Source organism: Panthera tigris, chromosome E2, assembly GCF_018350195.1.
Source record: "Panthera tigris isolate Pti1 chromosome E2, P.tigris_Pti1_mat1.1, whole genome shotgun sequence".
In the NCBI taxonomy this organism is placed as follows: domain Eukaryota; kingdom Metazoa; phylum Chordata; class Mammalia; order Carnivora; family Felidae; genus Panthera; species Panthera tigris.
The window spans coordinates 44,076,190-44,098,236 of record NC_056674.1 but is presented as its reverse complement, the minus strand read 5'-3'; the positions used below and the strand labels follow the sequence as shown (position 1 = coordinate 44,098,236).

Genomic DNA, 22,047 nt, shown 5'->3' with positions numbered 1-22,047 from the left:
CTCCTGGCTACTTATTAACTAATCTTTTTCCATCCAGCATCATCTTTAATAGCAGAGTGCCTAGCACACAGCAGGAAGTCAAGATATATATTAATATACCGATGACTAAATAAACGTGAGGGCAAAGATAAAACGTAAGGGGCTAGAGGAAGATGTTCGTAGAGGACAACAACAGGACGCACATTTCATTAACTCAGCAACTCTGAAACCAGGAAGAGCGTGCAGTGCCAACATCCTATATGGCTGCCCAGTCATCCTCGACCTACTATGTACCAGGTACTAGGTGTAACATGGTAAACAAAACATGGAACTTAATTAGTCTTTCTGGTAAATAACCTCGTCCCCCTGAATACAGGGCACCTCTGACCAAAGAGGACCAATTAGAATCTATGCCTGGGAATTTTCTGTGAACAGAGATGAGCTCACAGATGGCCCAGAGACCTAGGGTAGAGATGTTTATTTTTGAGAGAGAGAGACAGAGTGTTAGTGGGGGAGGGGCAGAGAGAGAAGAAGACACAGAATCCGAAGCAGGCTCCATCCAGGCTCTGAGCTGACAGCACAGAACCTGTGCCGGATTGAACCCACAAGCCATGAGACCATGACCTGAACTGAAGTTGGACATTTAACCAACTGAGCCACCCAGACGCCTTTTTTCTTTTTTTAAATAACATTTACTTCTTTTATTTTTAAGTTTATTTATTTTAAGAGAGAGAGAGAAAGCGTGTATGTGGGAGGGGCAGAGAGAGAGGAAAAGAGAGAGAGAGAGAGAGAGAGAGAGAGAGAGAATCCCAAGCAGTTAGTGAGGAGCCCGATGTGGGGTCCGAATCCACAAACCATGAGATCATGACCTGAGCAGAGACCAAGAGTCGGATGCTTAACTGACTGACCCACCCAGGCACCCCTCAATCCTCTTTTAATACATAAGGCAAGTTAAGGTGACTTGTTGTCACTTGCCATAAAAAATTCTTAAGAATCTAACTTCCATTATACATATAAGACCAGTGAGGCTGAGGTAGGTTCAATGATTTACCTGATCTGGAAAAAAAACTAGAGATCTGACTCTCAACCCCAAGCTATATCACAGGCCCAAGTAAAAACAAGCATTAGAAAAACAATCAACATGCAGTACCTCATGAACCACAGAGCCCAGCAGAAAGTCCATCCTCTGGCACAGTTCTCCAAGGTTAGATAAGCTGCTGGCCCTGTGAGCACTATCTGGATCTCTTGCTCCCCTCAGGAATGTGTGGATCAAAGGTTCTCTGTACTTTGAGACCATGTCCCCTATAGGAAAAAAGAAAAAAAAAAAAAAAAAAGAAATCAAAATCTTTAAAAACAAATTTTCAGGTTCTTAAAGAAGGAATAATGATACTATCATAGTATATTGTATGGTGTTTTATACTTTTCAAAGTACTTGCATAACCAACCATTAGAAATTATGCACTGGGAGCATATTTAATGTCACGTTGGAAGAAAACTAATAACTGACCATTAGATTGAGTAACAATGAGGACACTGTTGACTCTGACGAGAACAGTTTTGATGGACTGGTAGGGGTAAGAGCATGACAGAAGTGTTGTTGTTGTTTTTTCAGTTAATTTATTTAAATTCAAAGTCAGTTAACATACAGTGTAGTATTGGTTTCAGGAGAAGAAGCCAGCAATTCATCACTTACATACAACACCCAGTGCTCATCCCACAAAATGCTTTCCTTAATGCCCATCACCCATTTAGCCCATCCCCCCACCCATATTCCCTCCAGCAACCCGTATTTTGTTCTCTTTATTTAAGAGTCTCTTATGATTTGTCTCCTTCTCTGTTTTTATCTTATTTTTCCTTCCCTTCCCTTATGTTCAACTGTTGTTTGTTAAATTCCACATATGAGTGAAATCATGTATTTGTCTTTCTCTGATTCACATCACTTAGCATAATACACTCTACTTCTATCCACGTTATTGCAAATGGCAAGATTTCATTCTTTTTTAAAACCATTTATTCACTTTTGAGAGAGATACTATGAGCAGAGGAGGGGCAGAGAAAGATGCTCAACCAAACAAGCCACCCAGGAGCCCCAAGATTTCATTCTTTTGACTGCCAAGTAATATTCCATTGTACCACTTCTTTACCCATTCATCAGTCGATGGACATATGGCCATAATGTGGCTATTATTTATAGCACTGTTGTAAACACTGGGGAGCATGTGCCCCTTCAAATCAGCATTTTTGTATCCTTTGAATAAATACCTATAGGACAAGTGCTGGCTCATAGGGTAATTCTATTTTTAATTTTTTGAGGAACCTCCTACTGTTTTCCAGAGTGGCTACACCAGTTTGCATTCCCACCAACAGGGCAAACAGCATTCCCCTTTCTCTGCATCCTCGCCAACATCTGTTGTTTCCTGAGTTGTTAATGTTAGCCATTCTGACAGGTGTGAGGTGGTACCTCATCATGGTTTTGATTTGTATTTCTCCGATGATGAGTGATGTTGAACATATTTTCATGTGTCTGTTAGCCATCTGGATGCCTTCTTTGGAAAAGTGTCTATTCATGTCTTCTGCCCATTTCTACACCGGATTATTTGTTTTTTGGGTGTTGAGTCTGAGAAGTTCTTTATCTGATATGTCATTTGCAAATATCTTCTCCCATTCTGTCAGTTGCCTTTTAGTTTTGTTGATTATTTCCTTTGCTGTACAGAAGTTTTTTTGTTTTTAAGTTTATTTATCTATTTTGAGAGAGACAGAGAGAGAGAGAGAGAGAGAGATGGGCAGAGAGATTGGGAGAGAGAGAATCCAAGCAGGCTTCGCACTGTCAACGCAAGCCTGATGCGGGGCTCAAATTCACAAACCATGAGATCATGACCTGAGCCAAAACCAAGAGCCAGATACTTAATCAACTGGGCTACCCAGGCACCCCTGTGCAGAAGCTTTTTATCTTGATGAGGTCCCAATAGTTCATTTTTGCTTTTATTTCCCTTGCCTCTGGAGACATATCTAGCAAGAAGTTGCTATGGCTGAGGTCAAAGAGGTTGCTGCCTGTTTTCTTCTGTAGGATTTTGATGGTTTCCTGTCTCATGTTTTAGGTCTTTCATCCATTTTGAATTTATTTTTGTGTATGGTGTAAGAAAGTGGCCCAATTTCATTCTTCTGCAAGTTGCTATCCAGTTCTCCCAGGACCATTTACTGAAGAGACTTTTTTTCCATCAGATATTCTTGCCTGCTTTGTTGAAGATATATGTTGGCCAAATATTTGTGGGTCCATTTCTGAGTTCTGTATGCTGTTCCTAGAAGTGGGTTTAAGACAGTATGGGAGAAGTGGAGACAGAAAGATCACTTAAGAAGTTTTTCAGCAAAGCAGATCAAGGAAATGGGGTGGCTGCTGGTCAAGGTAGGGAAGTATGTCAAGAGAAGTTGTTTTATTTGAAAAGAAGAGAAATAGCATGCTAAGACATCAGAATTGACATTTTATATATGGAAACAACTTCTTCCTCCACAGGCATACCAAGAGCTGAAGCTTTTTTGGCTTGATCTAGGTTCTGAGGCTCTAGTTCTAGAACCCAAGTATAACACTCTACCTTTAGCCTTTTTGTAGTACTAAGGCTACATGACATCTATCTATGAGGTGACAAAATGGTTTCCAAAGCATTGCTTAAAGCCACCCATTCTTAATCACATAAATGATAAATCATAAAAAAAATCACCAACTTGTCCTATCAGGCTCACCTCAAATGCTATTTCCTTTGTGAAAACTTCTTCAGTCAGCCTTAATTAGTCCTCCAGGGAAGTTCCACAGTTCTTTGAACTTAAATCACCTGTGTCACTAATGCCTTGATTCCTAGAGGTTTTCAGCATCTATCTCTCCCATGAGTCTAAATTCCTTGAAGGTAGAACTTCGTTTCCATCAGTTCTCAGTAATATTTGTATGTATGAAGTACTCAACAAATGCTAATGTTGAACTGAGTTCATTAATTTGTTCAACAAAACAAAATTATGTGCTAGGTATCATGATAATGTTCTAGGGATAAAAAAACATAAACATAATCTTTACCCTTTAGAAAGCCCAAAGTTTAGGAGGTGGGTACAAACAGATAAGTACCAACAATTACAGTATTGTGGTAACTGCCATCATAGAGCCAAGCAGAGGTTGCTTGGAGACCCTAATCTCACTAATTTCAAACACTTGGAAGGGGGAGGAGGAGACTGTTTTGATTTCGTTTTCCCTCAAAACACAATGTATTTTCCACACAGTATGGGATAAAGATGAGGGAGAAATTTCTCTAAAAGGCTCCCAGTTCCTAATATACTACAGACAGTCAAAAGTCTCATCCCCTGCCCAGTTAACATGACTATGAATTGCAGAAATTGAGTTAGCAGTAATTCAGCCATAGCTTGTTTTCAGAATAGAGGGGACTTTGTGCCTACTCTGAGACCCAGTATTTGCATTTCTGAATATCAATCCTGAAGAGGGAGTCACATATATGCACAAGGATATCTGCATAAAGACTTAACTACAGAATTGTAACAGTGAAAAATGAGAATTAAATATTAATTAATATGGAAGTGGTTAAATAAACATATATATTATGGAGTACAATGCAGTCGTTAAAAAGAAAATGACAGAATTATATGCACTAATATAGAAAGGTCCCTGAAGACACTGTTAAAGCAAAAGGAAGTAATAGAACCAGTATCATTCCATTTGTGTATGTAAAAATGCACAGATGCAACTTCTCTCACTATTAACAAACCAAACTTACAGATTTAAATATGTATATGAAATATACAAATGTATAGAAAAATGATAGAAAGGATATACTAAAAGAGAAGATTTAAATAACTTGTCCGTAAACCAAATACGCCCAAGATCAAAGTTACGTAGTTTGATACTTAACTCCTATAACATACTGATTGTATTTAAAATTTCCAACTAAGAGGAAAACATATATTTCTACTTTTACTGTAGTACTTTTCCTTTCTGGTCTTAGGAAGGAACTTGCTCATTCTGTAGTGTGAGATATAGATCCAGAGTTAAGAGATGTGTGTTCTAGTTTTGGCCCTGCTACCAACTAGCATTTTGACTTTGGGCAATTTGCTTCACCTCTCTGTACCAACTAGAGACAAGTCAATTAGACAAGACGTCTCTCAGGTCCTTTCCAGTTGTACGAATCTATGAGTTGATGAGTCACCTCTGGTTTAGTCATCAGGGGAATGAGGTTCAGGAGACTGGAAAAGGAAGAAGCATACATTCACCATCCCTGGAGGGAGGCTGTTGCTGTTAAAGGAATGAAGTTTCTTTGTTGGGAAGGAAGGCACAGGAAAATGAGAGAAGGAGGGGAAATTACAGGCTGAAAAGGTAAGAGCAGATGACAAACAAGTGAATGGTTACTAATGTAGAGATTTAAAGTGAAAAATGCATGGTAAAGAAAAGGTAATATGTGCTAGGCACTATACTAGGCCTGGGGATCCAATCATAAACAAGAAAGACACAGTCCTTTCCCTCATGGCATTCAAAGCCTAAATGGGGAAGAGGGAAAAAAACGACCAAGCAACAATGGAGTGAGATGTGCCCAACATGGTGACAGAAAAGATACTTTTATGAGTAATGTTTTGATCAGGTTCCTATTTCTATTAATAACAGCTCCAGTATTCTTATTCATCCAGACTCAAAATCCTGATGTTCTTTTTGACTTCTTTCTTTTACCTTTCATTCAGTCTGTGCATTTATTATTATCCAACATTTGTTTATTTCCATATAGAATTTGAAGAAACTTGTAATAAATAATATTGAAATTATGTATCACTGAAATAAGTACTTTTAAAAGCACTACAGTAAGTGAGGGAGTGCAGATATCCCAAGCTAAGGATCCCAGAACTTAGCTTATCAATTCCTGGTGGCTAAGACATAAAAGGAAACAGAAAAAACATAGTTCTTATTATCCAATAAAAAAAGGAACATCAATTTGGTAACAGAGAAAAATTTTAGGAAGAACATCAAGAGGTACCTTATTCATTCATCCAGCCAATCTTTTAGTTTTAAAAAAAATTTTAGTAACGCTATCCCCGGCGTGGGGCTTAAACTCACAGCCCCAACATCAAGAGTCACATGTTCTACCAACTGAGGCAGCCAGGCGCCCCTCATCCAACAAATCTTAAATGAGTACCTACAATACTCCAAGAACATTCTCAGTCTGGAGGTGACAAAACATGAAAAAAAAAAAGTAAAGGTCCCATCTTCATGAATCCTACTTCTAGTGAGGGAGCAAGACAATAAACAGTAAACACATCTTCCTGCAGCAGTAACGGCTGTGAGGACAAACTAAGGAAGGTGTGTATGTGTGTGGAGGACGCTGAGAGCCAGGGGTGAGGGCTCAGAGGAGAAGCTCTCAGAGGAGAAGGTCTGAAGGAAAAAGTTGTGAAGACTCTGGGGGGAAAGTGAAGAGCAAATGGGCAACAGAAGTTTGATACTCAATGTAGATACCATACAGCTGTTTCTTATCCTGACCCACCATAAAAGTCGCGGCCATACCACTACATTAACAAAACCACAATTTAACGTTGCATTTATGTAAATTCTGGCCCTGCTTGAGTTTCATTACTACTTTCAGAATGAGCATCCATTTAACTGCATGCTCTACCAGTTCCATCCCCAAGCGCACCTAAGAACCAAGAGGAGCCAGTAGGAAGGTTAGCATCTCAAGAGCCCTGCGTTGTACCAGTCAGCAGGCCCTGGGCCCACATGCTACTTTCTTTTTCCACAGTTGAGGCTAGAAGAGCTGGAACACTGTATTCACCCTGCAGTTCTCAAAGTGCTCTGCCGTCATGTTCTCTGCAACCTGAACTCACACACACAGCCTAGATTTGTCACATCCTTGATCAATCCTGGTGTTCTTTGTGGATTTACATCTCTGCTCCCATTTCCTGGGAAGCTCCCATTTCCTGGGAAGCTACTTGCCTCTGACTAATCTTCCCTTCTCTTAGTGCCTACCATGCCATGTGGCTAGTTTCTCAAGACTGTACCGGATCCTAGTACCTAGGCTGGGGGTCAGTCCTGACCAGGTTTCTGTGCAGAACAAAAAATGAATGCATGTAGTCAGAGAATATAGCTCCCAAGGCTACATTTTGACATGGGCAGACAGTTTCAAGATCCTACATAAAAGGTACTTAATTTGAGCTTTAGGGATCCCAAAAGCCACATTTGTTATGCACATCGCATTGGCATTCTCCCATTCTTCCTTGCAAATAGCATTCTAATTTTGTTCAAGTACCCACCTTCCCCCGCCCTGTCCCAACCATCACCCATTTGATTCAGACTAAGGTCTTCATTGGTCTAAATGAATCATGGTGGACACATCCCTGTGCATTAATTGGTTTACATATGGGCATGTGACCTAGTCTGGACAATGAGGTGTAAAGGAAAATCTGCTGGAAGACATTTTGCCTCTGGCTATGATAACGATATGACACCTTAGAGTTACTGTAGCCAACTTGAAACCATGAGGGACTAGAGGACGAAGCCAAAAGCTGAAGTTGGCAGAGCAGAAAGATGAAAAGAATCTGGGTCTTGAAGGATATCACAAAGCCAAAAAATCAACCACTCCTGGACTTTTTGTTATGTGCAAGCGATTCATGCCTTACTGTTTAAGCCAGTTGAGTTGGGAATGTCTGTCACCTGCAGCCAAAAGCATTCTAACATATAATATGAAAAATGGAATGTTCTTTAAAACTATAGAGCACTTTGGGGTGCCTGGCTTGCTCAGTTGGAAGAGCATGCAACTTGTGATATTGGGGTCGTGAGTTCAAGCCCCGTGTTGCATGCAGAGACTACTTAAAAACAAACAAACAAACAAACAAACAAAAAACCTTTAAAAACAAAACATAAAAAATAAATAAAACTGTAGAGCAATTCTATGTCAGTTTGATGTCTATCAATATAAAGTCAGGAAAGTTAGATTTGCCAAAACAAAGGAACTTAACACAGTATATGTTTTTTAAAGAGTTCAAAATCATTTTATAACAAAAGAAAAAAATCAAACCCAATAATTTTCTTTCTTCTAACTGCAATTTTAATTGGGACAAAAGCCTAGTACACAGCATGACTCTTACGATATTAGCATATATATATATGACTTTCCCAAAGAGCTAAGTCATCTTTATACATAAGCCAACCTATTAAAAAAAAAACAAAACAGGTGAGTAACTATTTAAAGTAGTAGTTCATGTGAAAGGCTTAAATACTGAGTATATTTCCCAACCGCTGACTAACTCATTCCATTATAAACTAAAACCCTAGGCTCTGGGATACCTGCTACTATTCCTTGGTTTCTGATTAAGCAACAAAACCTGAATTATCCCATACGGGAGGGGTTAGATTTAGGGTGAGTTTTTTTGCTTTTGTTTTTGTTTTTTTGTATTTTTCTTTATTCAGATGAGATGTGCTTATTACTTCAGTTGAAATTTATTTGAACCACAAAATTCCAAAATCCTAATGCACCTTTTGTCTTTAAGATAGTACATACTCGACCCCTGACAAGACCAAACATTCATTACCATCCTGTTGTTTCCTTAAAAACTGATGTATTATATGGTTTTTATAAAAAAAAAAAAAAAAAAAAAGGTACTGATTTCTGAATTTCCCACCTCCCCACCCATATTCAGAAAATACTTACCACGGACTACAATATTTAGACTAAGAGATACCCACGAGAACTGAAGTTACAGAGACCATAATCTTTTCCTTGGGCATTTCTGAACAGCCTCAGGCAAATGAACACGGTAAATCCAAGCTCACTTTTACAAACTTACTCAAGTAGATGCTAGTCAGAGAGGTATATCTTAGTTCAGCTCTGATGACTTCTACTTTGTGCAATGATGATGACAACACCTGGCTATTTGCATCTCCATGTTCTTTTCAGGAAGTCAGCAATAATCAATCTTACTGAGATGCACACAGCTGTGTGTTCAAGGAAACCAGAGAAGGATCTAGATTTGTTTGAACAAACTTAATGAAAGTGAGTTGCTTTGGAAGGTGAAAAATCAAATGCATAGTGAAAAGAGCTGAAAACCTTTTTAAACTGCCTATGACTTACTCGTACCAATTATCATCTATGTGAAAAGACTCTTAATAAATTAGGATTTGGAAGATTTTTTTTCAAAAATTTTAAGTTTATTTATTTTGAGAGATGGGGGAGGGGCAGAGAGAGAGAGAGAGAGAGAGAGAGAGAGAGAGAGAGAGAGAATCCCAAGCAGGCTCCTCTTGTCAGTGCAGGGCCTGACCTGGGGCTTGAACCCATGAACTGTGAGATCATGAGCTGAGCCGAAGTCAAGAGCCAGACACTTAACCAACTGAGCCACCCAGGATTTGCTAGATTTTTATCAAGTTTTTCTTTCTTTTCTTTTTTTGAATATAATTTACTGTCAAATTGGCTTACATACAACACTCAGTGCTCATCCCAACAAGTGCCCTCCTCCATGCCCATCACCCATTTTCCCCTCTCCCCCACCCCCCCATCCACCCTCAGTTTGTTCTCTGTATTTAAGAGTCTCTTATGGTTTGCCTCCCCTCCTCTCTGTTTTTAACTATTTTTTTCCCTTCCCTTCCCCCATGATCTTCTGTTAAGTTTCTCAAGATCCACATATGAGTGAAAACATGATATCTGTCCTTCTCTGACTGACTTATCTCACTCAGCATAATACCTTCCAATTCCATCCATGTTGCTGCAAATGGCATGATTTCATTCCTTCTCATTGCCAAGTAGTATTCCAGTGTATATATAAACCACATCTTCTTTATCCAGTCATCAGTTGATGGACCTTTAAGCTCTTCCCATAATTTGGCTATTGTTTTATCAGGCTTTTCAATGGTACTTTAAGTCTAGACTGATAGATTCATTGATCAGATCCCATCTCCTTTCATGCAGAAGCCGAGATGACTGCAGCAAGAGACTCTTATATGGTGGAAAGGTGCTATCACATCCGAATTCACACAATCACTTTTGGAGCCAGGGGACCTGCTGATTTCAAGGGCTCAACCATTCCCCTAGTTAACTGAAACAGGTCCTAAAAGTGAGAGTGAGAAAAGGAAATGCCACCCTTGGCCAAATCCTTATGCCATCCTATCAAAACTCCATTTTTTATGTCTGGTGACTCCTTTATTCTTTTTCTTCTCTCCCTTCCCTCCTTTTCTTTTAATTAAAAAAAATTTTTTTTGAAGACATAGAAATGAAGACAGATAAAACCACTCCTAAGTACTCTATTCAATTTACCAACAAGAAGTAAGTAAGAAATATCCTAGCCTGCTGGCTAAGGTACTGCTGAGTAAAACCAGTTATATTTTTCAAAGATTGAATGAACACTTACAGCCAGCACTCCTCTGTCATCAGAAGTTTATATACATTCTGACGAATGCTTCAGTCCAATGTTTCCCAAACACAAACATGGGCACTGAAATTGTGCAGTGCGACTTGATTATAATGCAGATCCAGGTGATTCAGAATTATCATTAAAATGAAAATGCAACATTAAAAAACATCTTTTAGATGGGGTACCTGTGTGGCTCAGTCGGTTAAGTGTCGGACTTCGGCTCAGGTCATGATCTTGCAGTCCATGAGTTCGAGCCCCGTGTAGGGCTCTGTGCTGGCAGCTCAGCGCCTGGAGCCTGCTTCAGATTCTGTGTCTGCCTCTCTCTCTGCCCCTCCCCTGCTCACGCTCTGTTTCTCTCTCTCTCTCTTTCTCCCTCTCAAAAATAAGTAAATATTAAAAAAAAATTTTTTTAAATCTTTTAGAGAATTCACAGACCCCTGAAATACATCAGAATTTAATCTCCAGACTTCAGTTTGAAAAATGTTCTTCCAACAGGCCAATTTAATGAAAACATTTAATAGGTACTGCTATGTGCTAGGGACTCCATGGGGCACTAGAGACTGAGAAATGAAAGAGATTCTGTTCTTATTTCTAGGAAACTACAGTTACCAAGTGGCACAAAAGCAACAGGGTGGGTGAGATTTAGTCTCTTCAGGGAAGACTTCATAGAGGAGGTGGCGTCTAAATTGAATCTTGAAAGATGGTGAGGATTTCATAGATACAATAGGAAAAGCAGGTAGATGGAACTATGTCTGTAGCCATGGAGGCAAGGGGGTGGTGGGGGGAGAGCAAATAAAATGGATGGCATATTCATAAAAAGCAGCTATACTAGGTGACTGTAACAAAGGGTGCACTAAAAGGTGAATATGATCAGAAATACCCAATATCAAACCACAGAGGCATGAAGGTAAGGTAGTGAACAATGGAAAACTGATAATGCTTTCTTCTTTTTAATAGATTTTATTTTTGAGAGCAGTTTTAGGTTCACAGCAAAATTAGGCAGAAAGTACAGAGCTCCCATATACCTCCTTCCCCTCTCTTTCCCTGACTCCCCCGCTAACAACATCCTGCACCGGGGCCATATGTTTGTTTCAACTGATGAACTTATATCAACAGATCATTATCAGCCAAAGCCCAAAGTTTACATTAAGGGTCACTCTTGTGTTGTACATTGCATGGGTTGACAAATGTATAAGGGCATGTATCCAGCATTATAGTATCATACAGAACAGCTTCAGTGACCTAACAATCCTATGCTCTGCCTACTCATCTCTCCCTTTGGGCTAACCCCTGGTACCTACTGAACTTACTGTCTCCACAGTTTTCCTGAATGTCATACTGTTCCAAAAATATCATATGGGATGTAAGCTTTTCAGATTGGCTTCTTTCACTTAGTAATCGGCTTTAAAAAAAAAACAACTATGTATTTATTTTGAGAAAGGACAAGTGGGGGAGGGGCAGAGAGAGAATCCCGAGCAGGCTCCACGCCACCAGGGCAGAGCCCAGTGCGGGGCTCGAACCCACTAACCATGAGATTAAGACCTGAGCTGAAGTCGGGTGCTTAACCAACTGAGCCACCCAGACACCCCTTAGAAATAGGCTTCTAAGGTTTCTCCATGTCTTTTCATGGCTTGATAATTCATTTCTTTTATGTGCTGAAAAAATTTCCACTCTCTATACCACAATCTATTTATCCATTCACCTACTGAAGGACATCTTGGTTGCTTCCAAGTTTTGGCAATTATGAATTAAGCTGCTATAAACATACATGTGCAAGGGAGCCTCAGTGGCACAGTCTGGCATCTGACTCTTGATTTCCACTCATGTCATGATCTCACGGTTTGTGAGTTTGAGCCCCACATTGGACTCCACACTGACAGTGTGGAGCCTTCTTGGGATTCTCTCTCTCTCCCTCTCTCTCTCTGCCCCTCCCCCACTCTCTCTTTTTCTCTCTCTCAAAATAAATAAGTAAACTTAAAATTCTTTAAAAAAATAAAAAAAAATTTTAAATAAAAGAAATATATATATGCAGGTTTTTGTGCAGATGTAAGTTTTCAACTCATTTGGGTAAATACTAAGGAGCATGACTGCCGGATTATATGGTAAAACTATGTTTAGTTTTATATGAAGCCACCAAACTGGCTTTCAAAGTGGCCAAAGCATTTTACATTATTTCTTCCCCATTGTTCAAGTCCTAACTTCATGCCCTCTATGATGTGACTCTGCCTATTCTTGGTCATATTCATCTTGCTGCATGCCCTTTGTTATAGTCCCCTGGTATAGCTGATTAAAAATACGGTATATTGATTCAGAGGAATATTACTTGCCAATAAAAAGAAATGAAATACTGACACATCCCGCACCATAAATGAACTTTGAAACCATCATGTTAAGTGAAAGAAGACATCACACACAAAAAACACACGTGTATGATTTAATTTATAGGAAATGTCAGCAATAAGTAAATCCTTAGAGACAGTACATTTGCGATTGCCTGACTGGTAATGGTATGTGAATGGTTTCTTTTGGAATAATAACATTCCGAAAATTTATTGTGGCAATGGTTGCACAACCTTGTGAACACACAAAATAATTTAAAATTGTACATTGCAAATGGATGAATTGTATGGTAAATGAATTACATCTCAAAGCTGCTTTTTTAAAAAAGCAAGTTTTGAAAGTAGGAGGGGTAGGAGAATTAGAGAATCTATTTTACAATAAAGCTGGAAAAAAATAAATAACTTCTATAAAAATCTTCACATACTAGAAGAGAAGAGGTATATATATATAAGCAGAATCTGATGTGAAACACACTTCTGCCTTCTAAAAGCTCAGAGACCAAAGGCTTGGGGCGAATTCTACAGACAAATCACAATGGCTGTTCCCTTCAAACATGAGGCAGGAGATGCTTTGATGAGATGCCCACTACAGGAAACAGATCCTGCCCTTGACCACCAGTCAGGCAAAACCCAGAGCTTTCCCACTGCTCTATGAATGGCATTGCTTCTGCCAGCTCTTTGCTTCCTTATTTGTCAGTAAACGATGGTGCCAATACAATTTCAGTCTTTACTAACTTCAGAGCTGGCAGTTTAATGGGTGACATTTTAAAAAACCTTCTAAATTAACTTTCACTGCATCAGTTTTTTTTTTTTTAATATTAGTGTAATTCAAAAGTCTCTTAAAAGAGGAAAGAAAAATATTGAAGATTTAAACCTAGAGGTCCTTATATGTAGTTAGCCATTTGGTCCAATATCCTATCTTGAGGTATGGCTGTGCCAAACCGCATTTGACAAACATTAACCCAGAGATAGTTAAGACCTCCTGCAAATATTTAAAAACCTTTGTGCTCTAGTCTTTTTATTTTGTCCAAACCAAATCTCTTCTGCTCTTTATTTCCTTTCCCTATATGGACCAGACTCAAGTAGAGATAGGGAATTGGTCTTTCTCTGCATATCTTTGAATTTTAATCTTATCTTTGTGGGCTCCCAGATCTCAGTCTTTAAATGCCCCTCGGTAATCTGACCAGTTCAAGTCTGCTCTTCCTCTTTCCAAGATGGTACTCTCTGTACTTTAGGTTTTTGTATTAGATATTTTCCGGAGGAAAAAAAGTAAAGGTGCAAGACAGTTAAATGATACAATACACACTTAGTTTCACTAAATCAGTTACCAAAAAAGAGTCCAGAGGAACTACTTTTCCTCTCATCTTGAATTCCCAGTTATTCTAGAATGAAAATGAATAGATCTTTAGGGGTAACATCATGGACAGCCACATGCCCTCACAGAAATACTGCTGCCCAATCAATAAGGAAACAGAAGACAAAATATAAATCTAATTCTCTCCATGTACCCTATTATGTCCTCCTTAACATCTATTCATTTTTCTTATATTTCAGGGCCTAGATCGCTACATAAGAATTACTGGTTTCTTGTAACACCTCATGAATACAAGTTATTGCCATGTGTGGACCAGAGTCAACAGAGATTATAATTTCTGTCAAGGTCAGAAGGAGATTTGATTGACAAGGCAGAGTCTGACAGGCAGGATTTCCTCTCCAAAAGCCATTTAGAGAATTAAATAATTTAAATGCAATTAATTTTTGATGAAATTCATCATTAAAAAATTCAGAGGTAAATTTTGATCTATTAACAACAATTACTTTTTAGCCTTGAATTTCCCCTGCAGCTCTGGGGAAATCATCTCTTTTCTGATTTCTGTTTCCCTTCCCCACATAGCCCTTTATGATCAGGAGAGAGATTTTAGTTAAGATAAATTATGCAGCTACAGATATAAAATGCTGTGGAATAAAATGCTGTGCACAGTATTGTGTGCATTTGTAAGCCTCTTTATCTACAAAGCCCTGTGTGCCTATTATCTTGTTTGAACCTCACAAGAATCTGAGGTAGGTGGAAAAAAAATACTATTAACCCTGTATTACAAACAAGGAAAGAAAAGTTTAAAAACAGGCTGATCCGAGGTCACACAGCTACTGAAGGACAGACAAGTTTTCAAGATCAGGCTCTTGTCTCCAGGCAAAAGGTGTTTTCTACTGCCATCAGGACATTTACTTGGCTCTCCGTTAAGATCAGCAGGAACTTCCGTTCTGAAACAAAGGATATTAATGTGGCCAGCTGATTCTCCCACCACATCTCTGACATTTCAGTCCTTGCAATTTTCACCTTTCTTTGTTTAACCTCATAAAGAAAAGGCGAAAGAGAAGCCAGGGACTTAGTTCTTAAAACAGTGTATAAGCAATAGGGCATAATGGGAATAAGTTCCTCTGGTCCATGGGCAAACACCAGAACTGTCACTTAATTGTCTTGTGTAAAGGCTGGAATCCTATTAATTCTAGCCTGAAGAGAAGAACAAAAAAAAAATTCCCCTCTTCTTTACCATTTTCAAAGTGGAAAAGAACTGAATACTTCAGATTTCCTAGCAGTAGGAGATGACTGACAAGTGGCTTTGTAAAAGTGGCTGAACCCCTAAACCTGATGCACATATTAGGGCACTGCAGAGTGCTAGAGCCAAAGCCACTGTGTAATCTTGATAGGACTTGCAAGGGAGGCACGTCACAGTAGTCACTAGGCAAGAATGCTGGGTAGTCCCTGGATCGACTTCCCCCTACTGGTGTCTACATGTTAGGACCCACATTTCTCCCTAAGGCTAATTGTTGACCTGCTGCTTTTGGTTTTTCATTCATACTGTTATCCTTTTTAAGGTAATGTAACCAAGACATGACCCTGAGCTATGAGTAGGTTAGCAAAGATTTCCGGGGTTCTTACCCTCCCTTTCATGGGCCTAGTTTCACTGTACCTCATCACAGAGAGGGGCACAGGGATGGTTTACATGCAAATTGTATGTAGACAGACTTTGATAGGCTTAGATGTAACCAGAGGAAGACCCCTGTGGGACAAGTTATTAAATAAAAACAAACCTGTTAGTGGGGCTATTATGGGTGCAAGTGACCTCCCAGGTATGTTTTAAAGAGACAGAGAGACCTTCTTGTCTCCTAATAGTTCTTTTCTTAGCAGATTATACTGCCTTGGAATCTATTTAATGATTACAAATTTATTTCTTTGGGCTACATAGCCTCATTACTTAAAATGCAAAATCATCCCAAGAAGGGCAGCACAATGGGAAGCTGCCATCCACCCCTTAGTAAATATTAATATACCTGCTACCTCCTTTTTACAAGCTGGGAAGGAACAAGAAAGATTTAATGGTGAGATAATTTCTGAAATTTGATTACTTTTAGTGATGGTCAAGCCTGTGTAGGTACCTATAGAGAGAAGTTTTAAATGGGAGAGGAGAGGGAAAAAAAGAGTTAAGTGAAGGTAATGGGAGAAGTAGAGACCCGACCTAACACTTCAACATGCACAAGGATGTTTTCTTTCCTTGTCTTCAAATGACAGAGTGATGTGCAAATAAGAACCACAGATAAATATCTTTTGGACAAAGTAAGACAATGTACAGGAAATGCTTTGTACCAATGGACTTTTGGCAACTCAATGAACTAAAGTAACACAGAAACAAAGAAAGGTTCAAACAGGGGATGCCAAGACTTCTATAGTTATGTATTAACTAGGTTACTCATTCCATTTCATCAGCTCATTGAACTTCAAGATTGGTTTAATCAGTGTATAAACTATCAGTTTACACAAAGTCACCCTACAAGGAAAATCTGCAATAATTGACTCCACCCTTATGTGTTACTGACAAGAAAAATAGAGTAGTTCTGGAAAATGTGCTTGAGACGGTAACAGATTTCAGAAACAGGGTGGAATTTTCTTTTTTCCTTTTTTCACTTTTTTTTTTTTTTTTTTAAGTAGACCTCAGGCCTAGCACAGAGCCCAATGTGGGGCTCAAACTCATGACTCTAAGGTTAAGACCTGACCTGAGACCAAGAGTCAGACTCTTAACAGACTGAGCCACCCAGGTACTTCTGGACTTTTCTTGAAGGACGGAAGTAACAAACTAAAGCCCAGAAATGTGATCACAAGGAAGGGAAAGTTCCAGGTTTATGGCAAGTTATTTTAAAAGATGAAAGGCGAAAAAAAAACTAGATATTTTAAATGAAGGAGATGCTCTTTACAATTCTGTAATGATTAAAGTATTAAAACCATGCCACTGACTTAATTAATTTAATTTGTTGCATAAATGTTCTAACTCGTTAAAGCATGCCCAAGTGTTAGTTAGCCTCATAATATTGACAAACACAAATCAGGAAGCCTGTGCCATGAAGAAAACTTCATGTTTGAATTATTAACAGAACATTCCTCAAGTGTTACAGAATCAATCTCTACTACATCAGGTCAAAAAAGAGGAAAATTAAGTTATAATTTCCTTCTGAAGGGAATATTATATTTTAATTAGATTGTTGGTGTACTCTCTTGTAAGTCCATAAGTCAAAGCGAATGAAAGAATCTATTTCAAGACTTGCAAAGACAGAATCAGGTGCTCCACTGTACTGTATCCTTTCACATACGCAAGGAAGGATCCAAATTAATGCTTTGATTTGCTCTAAATTGGAATAGGGGAATGAGACGAGAAGACAAAAGTATGAAGACACTGAAAATAAAAATAGCAAAAGAAAACACTGAAGCATTCAAGTATAATTATATTATTATCTTTTAAGAAAGGGCCCTTGCCAATGGCATCCTATATGTATCCTGAGTTAATGATTCTTGCAGTTGGTGACTTACAGGAAAGAAATGCATTATCTACTCAAAACTAATTATAAAAGGTAAGGTTTCTGCTGTTTAGAATACAAAGCTTGGTTTGGGGGAGGAAAAGGACTTAAGAATGATTTGGAGGGGTGCCTCGGTGGTTCAGTCAGTTGAGTGTCTGACTCTGGATTTTGGCTTAGGTCCTGATCCCAGGGTCGTGAGATCAAGCCCTGTGTGCGGGCTCTGTGCTGAGCGTGGAGCCTGCTTAAGATGCTCTCTCTCTCTCGTTCTCTCTCTCTCTCTCTCTCTCTCTTTCTGCCCCACTCCCCAGCTTGCATGCTCTGTCTCTCTCTCAAAAAAAGAAAAAAGAATGATTTGGAAAGATGAGTCACTTCCAAAGAGGTTCCATTGAAAAGCACACAGTGAAGGGCTGTCAAACAAACAGATTTATGTACTGGGATAATGGTTACCTTAGAATAGAGGTCAGGAGACTTTCTGTAAAGAGTCAAAGAGTAAATACTTTTGGCTCTGAGGGCCATACAATTTCTGTGTAACTACTCAACTTTGCCATTGTAGTGCAAAAGTAGCCACGGACAATACATAAGCAAATAAGCTTGACTACTTCAATAAAACCTTATTTAAGGACATGAAATTTACATTTCATATTCTTACCATCTCACAAAAGATTATTATTTTTTTGCTCCCCTCCTCAAGTATTTAGGCTTCATTATTATTTTTTAAAATAATCTCTACATTCAACGTGGGGCTCAAACTTACAACTCCAAGATCAAGTGTTGCATGCTCTACTGACTGAGCCAGCCAGGTGCCTCTCAACCATTTAAAAATGTGAAAACCAGGGGCGCCTGGGTGGCTCAGTTGGTTAAGTGTCCAACTTCAGCTCAGGTCATGATCTCGCAGTTCATGAGTTCAGGCCCCGCATCGGGGTCTGTGCTGACAGCTCAGACCCTGGATCCTGCTTTGGATTCTGGTCTCCCTCTCTCTTGAACCCTCCCCCTCTGACTCTCTCTCTCTCTCTCTCTCTCTCTCTCTCTCTCTCCCCCCCCTCTCAAAACTAAATAAAACATTAAAAAAATTAAAATAAAGAAAAAAATAAAAATGTGAAAACCATTCTTGCTTATAGGCTGTGCAAAAGTAGGCAACCAGCTGGATTTGACACGCAAATATTTGTAAATGATACCACATATATTATTCCATTTGAGTCTTTCAACATTTCTATGAGAATAACAATTGCTAGATGGATTATAACTGCATCTCTACTAAATGCATCTCTACTAAAGGATGAGTCTCTCATTTCTTGCTCTGAATTGCCTATTCTACTTTTTCTCACCATTCACACAGACATCCCTCTAATCAAACTGCTCATCTCTTTGTGCCAAGGAATACCACATCAGGCCTCCCAGAGATCTCTCTGGCTCTAGGCCCTCCTTTCTTCATCCATTTTCCATGCCCCTGCCAACCACACCTACACGCCTCTCATGTTGCTTCCTTTCTTAAGAATTTATCATGATTCCCAAATGCCCATCATATCGAATCCAAGCTCCCCTCTCCAGCCTTCAGGGCTCTGCCCCATCCTCTCCATCTAGACTTACTTCCACAAGGCACTTAACACAACTTGCTGTAGGAAGACATTTCTCAATTCGTACCACATGCCTTCCACTTTTGTTCTGTTCTCATGCTTTCTTTCCTATCTGGGGACATCTTTTCTCCTTCTTTCTCACATACCCTGGTTGGGTATCCACCATCATCTCTTGCCCAAATTGCCCAAACAACATTCAAAGCAGGTCTCCTTGCTTCTGGTCTTATCCCACTCTCATCCTTCATAAGCATCCAAAGTGATTTTGCTAAACTGTAATTATGACCAATTCTTCCCTTCTTAAAACCTTTCAGTGGCCTCCATTTAAGGGGTCAACAGAAGTCCAAATCCCGTAACAAAGCACATGTGGTTGTTTACGATCTTGGCTTCTTGAACTAGGCCAGGCCATGGAATCTGGTCTGAGTTTGAAGATGAATGAGAATCATGATTTCTTCCCTTTTTTATTTAATTAAAAATGTTTTAAGTAAACTATATGCTCAACATGGAGTTGAAACTTACAGCCCCAAGATCAAGAGTCATATGCTCTACGAACTGAGCCAGCCAAGTACCCCTGATTTCTTCTCTTTTAGTTTTATTTACTCCTGAAGCAGCAAACATGCAGGACAAAGATATATGAGTTAGGTAAGGATTCAGGTGTGTGAATACAGTTTCCCACTGCCTCTCTTCAATCTCAGGGAAATGTGCTGAAATGTACAGATCAGACTCAAAGCAGCTTGCAGCTAAGGCTAAAAGTACTGAACTGAGATTTCAACTGCTGCACATCACAGGCATGACAAAGTCTGCAGTTTGAGTCTAAGTTAATTGCCTGTTAAAACAAAATTTAACAGTGTTTGGTGGACTACAAAAGTATCCACAGTCTCCCCAACATAATACCCATAATGTCCAGGGAATAATCCAAACTTAGTTGTTATACAAAAATATGACCTATTCTACAGGAGAAAGATGATCAACAGAAGCCAATACTGAAATGATAAAGATATTTTAACTACCAAAATGGATTTTAATTTTTTTGACATTTACTTATTTTTGAGAGACAGAGTGAGACAGAGCATGAGTGGGGGAGGGGCAGAGAGAGAGAGGGAGACACAGAATCCGAAGCAGGCTCCAGGCTCTGAGCTGTGAGCACACAGCCCAACATGGAGCTTGAACCCACGAATCGTGAGATCATGACCTGAGCCGAAGTCGGACACTTAACCAACTGAGCCACCCAGGTGCCCCTACCAAAATGGATTTTAAAGCAGCTACTATAACTATGTTCAAGGAAGTAAAGGAAAATACACTTCTAATAAATGAAAAGATAGGAAATCTAATAGAGATGCAGAAAAATATAAAAATAACCAAATGAGGAATAAAAGAACCCAAATATGAAATTCTAGAAATGAAAACTACCTAAAAAAATTCACTAGATGGGCTAAATTCACAGGATGCCAAAGAAAAGAATTTCTGAACCTGAAGATGGGTCAACTGAAACTGTACAATCTGAAGGAAAGAGAAAAGTTTGGGCAGGAGGTGGGGTGGTGGAAAGAGCACAGTCTAAGAACAATAACAAAAAAATTCTAGCACATATATAACTGGAATCCTAGAATGAGGACTAAAATATTAAACAAAGAGATAGTACAGCTAATAAGCCAAGAGTGGAGATTAAGAGTGATAAAATATACTTGATCAATTCATAAGAAATAAGAAAAAGAGGGAAAAGGGAACAAAGAATAGATGACACAAAGAGTAGGATGGTAGATATAAATTCAAACATATCAAAAATTATTTTAAATATGAACAACCTAAACAATTTAAAAGACTGAAATTAAAAGAGATTATCAAACTGGGTAAAAAAAAAAATCCAATAATATGTTGTCTACAAAAACCCGTCTCAAATACAAAGACAAATACAGATTAATAGATAAAGAACAGAAGAAGTTATACCATAAAAACACTAATTTTAAAAAGTGGAAAGACCATATTAACATCACGAAAAGTAGAATTTGGAAGAAGGAATAAGAAACAAGGATAGAGGCATCAATTCAATAAGAAGATGTAACAATTCTAACTGTGCATACACACAGTAACAGACGTTCAAAATGCGTCAAGCAAAAATTGACAGAATTCAGAGCAGAAATAAGACACATCTGCAATTAGAGTTGGAGATTTCAACCTCCTTTTTCAGTAATTGATAGGATAAGTACACAGGAAATCAGTCAGGATACCGAAGATGTCCACAAATTATCAACTAACTTGATATAATTGATATTTATATATAGAACACACTTCCAAGTGCACACGGAACATTCACCCAAAGAGACCATATCCTGGGCCATAAAACAAGTCTCAACACACTCAAAATAACTGAAATAATATACAATATGTTCTCTGCCCACAAAGAACTCAGGAAGCAATAATGTAAAGTTACTTGGAAAATCAGTAAATATTTGAAGGTTAAACAACAAACACATTTTTAAGTAAGCTGTGGTAGAAATAGAGATCACAAGCAAGATTAGAAAATATTTTGAAATGAATAAAAATGAAAACACATCAAAATTTATGAAATGCAGCTAAGGTCGTTCTTAGGGGATAATTTGTAGTTTTAATGCTTACTTTAGGAAAAAAGAAAGGTCCAAAATCAGTGATCTAAGCTTTCACTTTAAGAAACTAGAAAAGTAAGAAAACTAAACCAAAAGTTAATAGAAGGAAGTGTTGTAGGCAACCTCTGAAATGGCATCGTATGATTCCCATCTCCTAATATTCATGCCTTGTGTAACTCCCTCCTCTTGAATTGTGGCTAAAGCTAGTGACTCGCTTATAACAGACTGTGACAAAAGTGATGGGATGTCAATTCTGAGATTAGGTTACAAAATGACTACCACTTCATCTTGCTTGCCCTCTCTTGCTCTCCTGCTTGCTCAATCTGGTGAAAGCTA

The 22,047-nt window shown here is 38.7% G+C and overlaps 1 protein-coding gene across 3 annotated transcripts in view; it reads right to left on the bottom strand.

The window, feature by feature from the left end:
• TANGO6 (transport and golgi organization 6 homolog) overlaps window positions 1-22,047 on the bottom strand; it is a 190,026-nt gene that overhangs the window by 45,349 nt on the left and 122,630 nt on the right. For all 3 annotated transcript variants that reach the window (XM_007090410.3, XM_042969157.1, XM_042969156.1), the window contains exon 16: window positions 1,130-1,281. In XM_007090410.3, coding sequence (XP_007090472.2) covers window positions 1,130-1,281 — 152 coding nt within the window. The remainder of the gene's footprint in view (window positions 1-1,129; window positions 1,282-22,047) is intronic.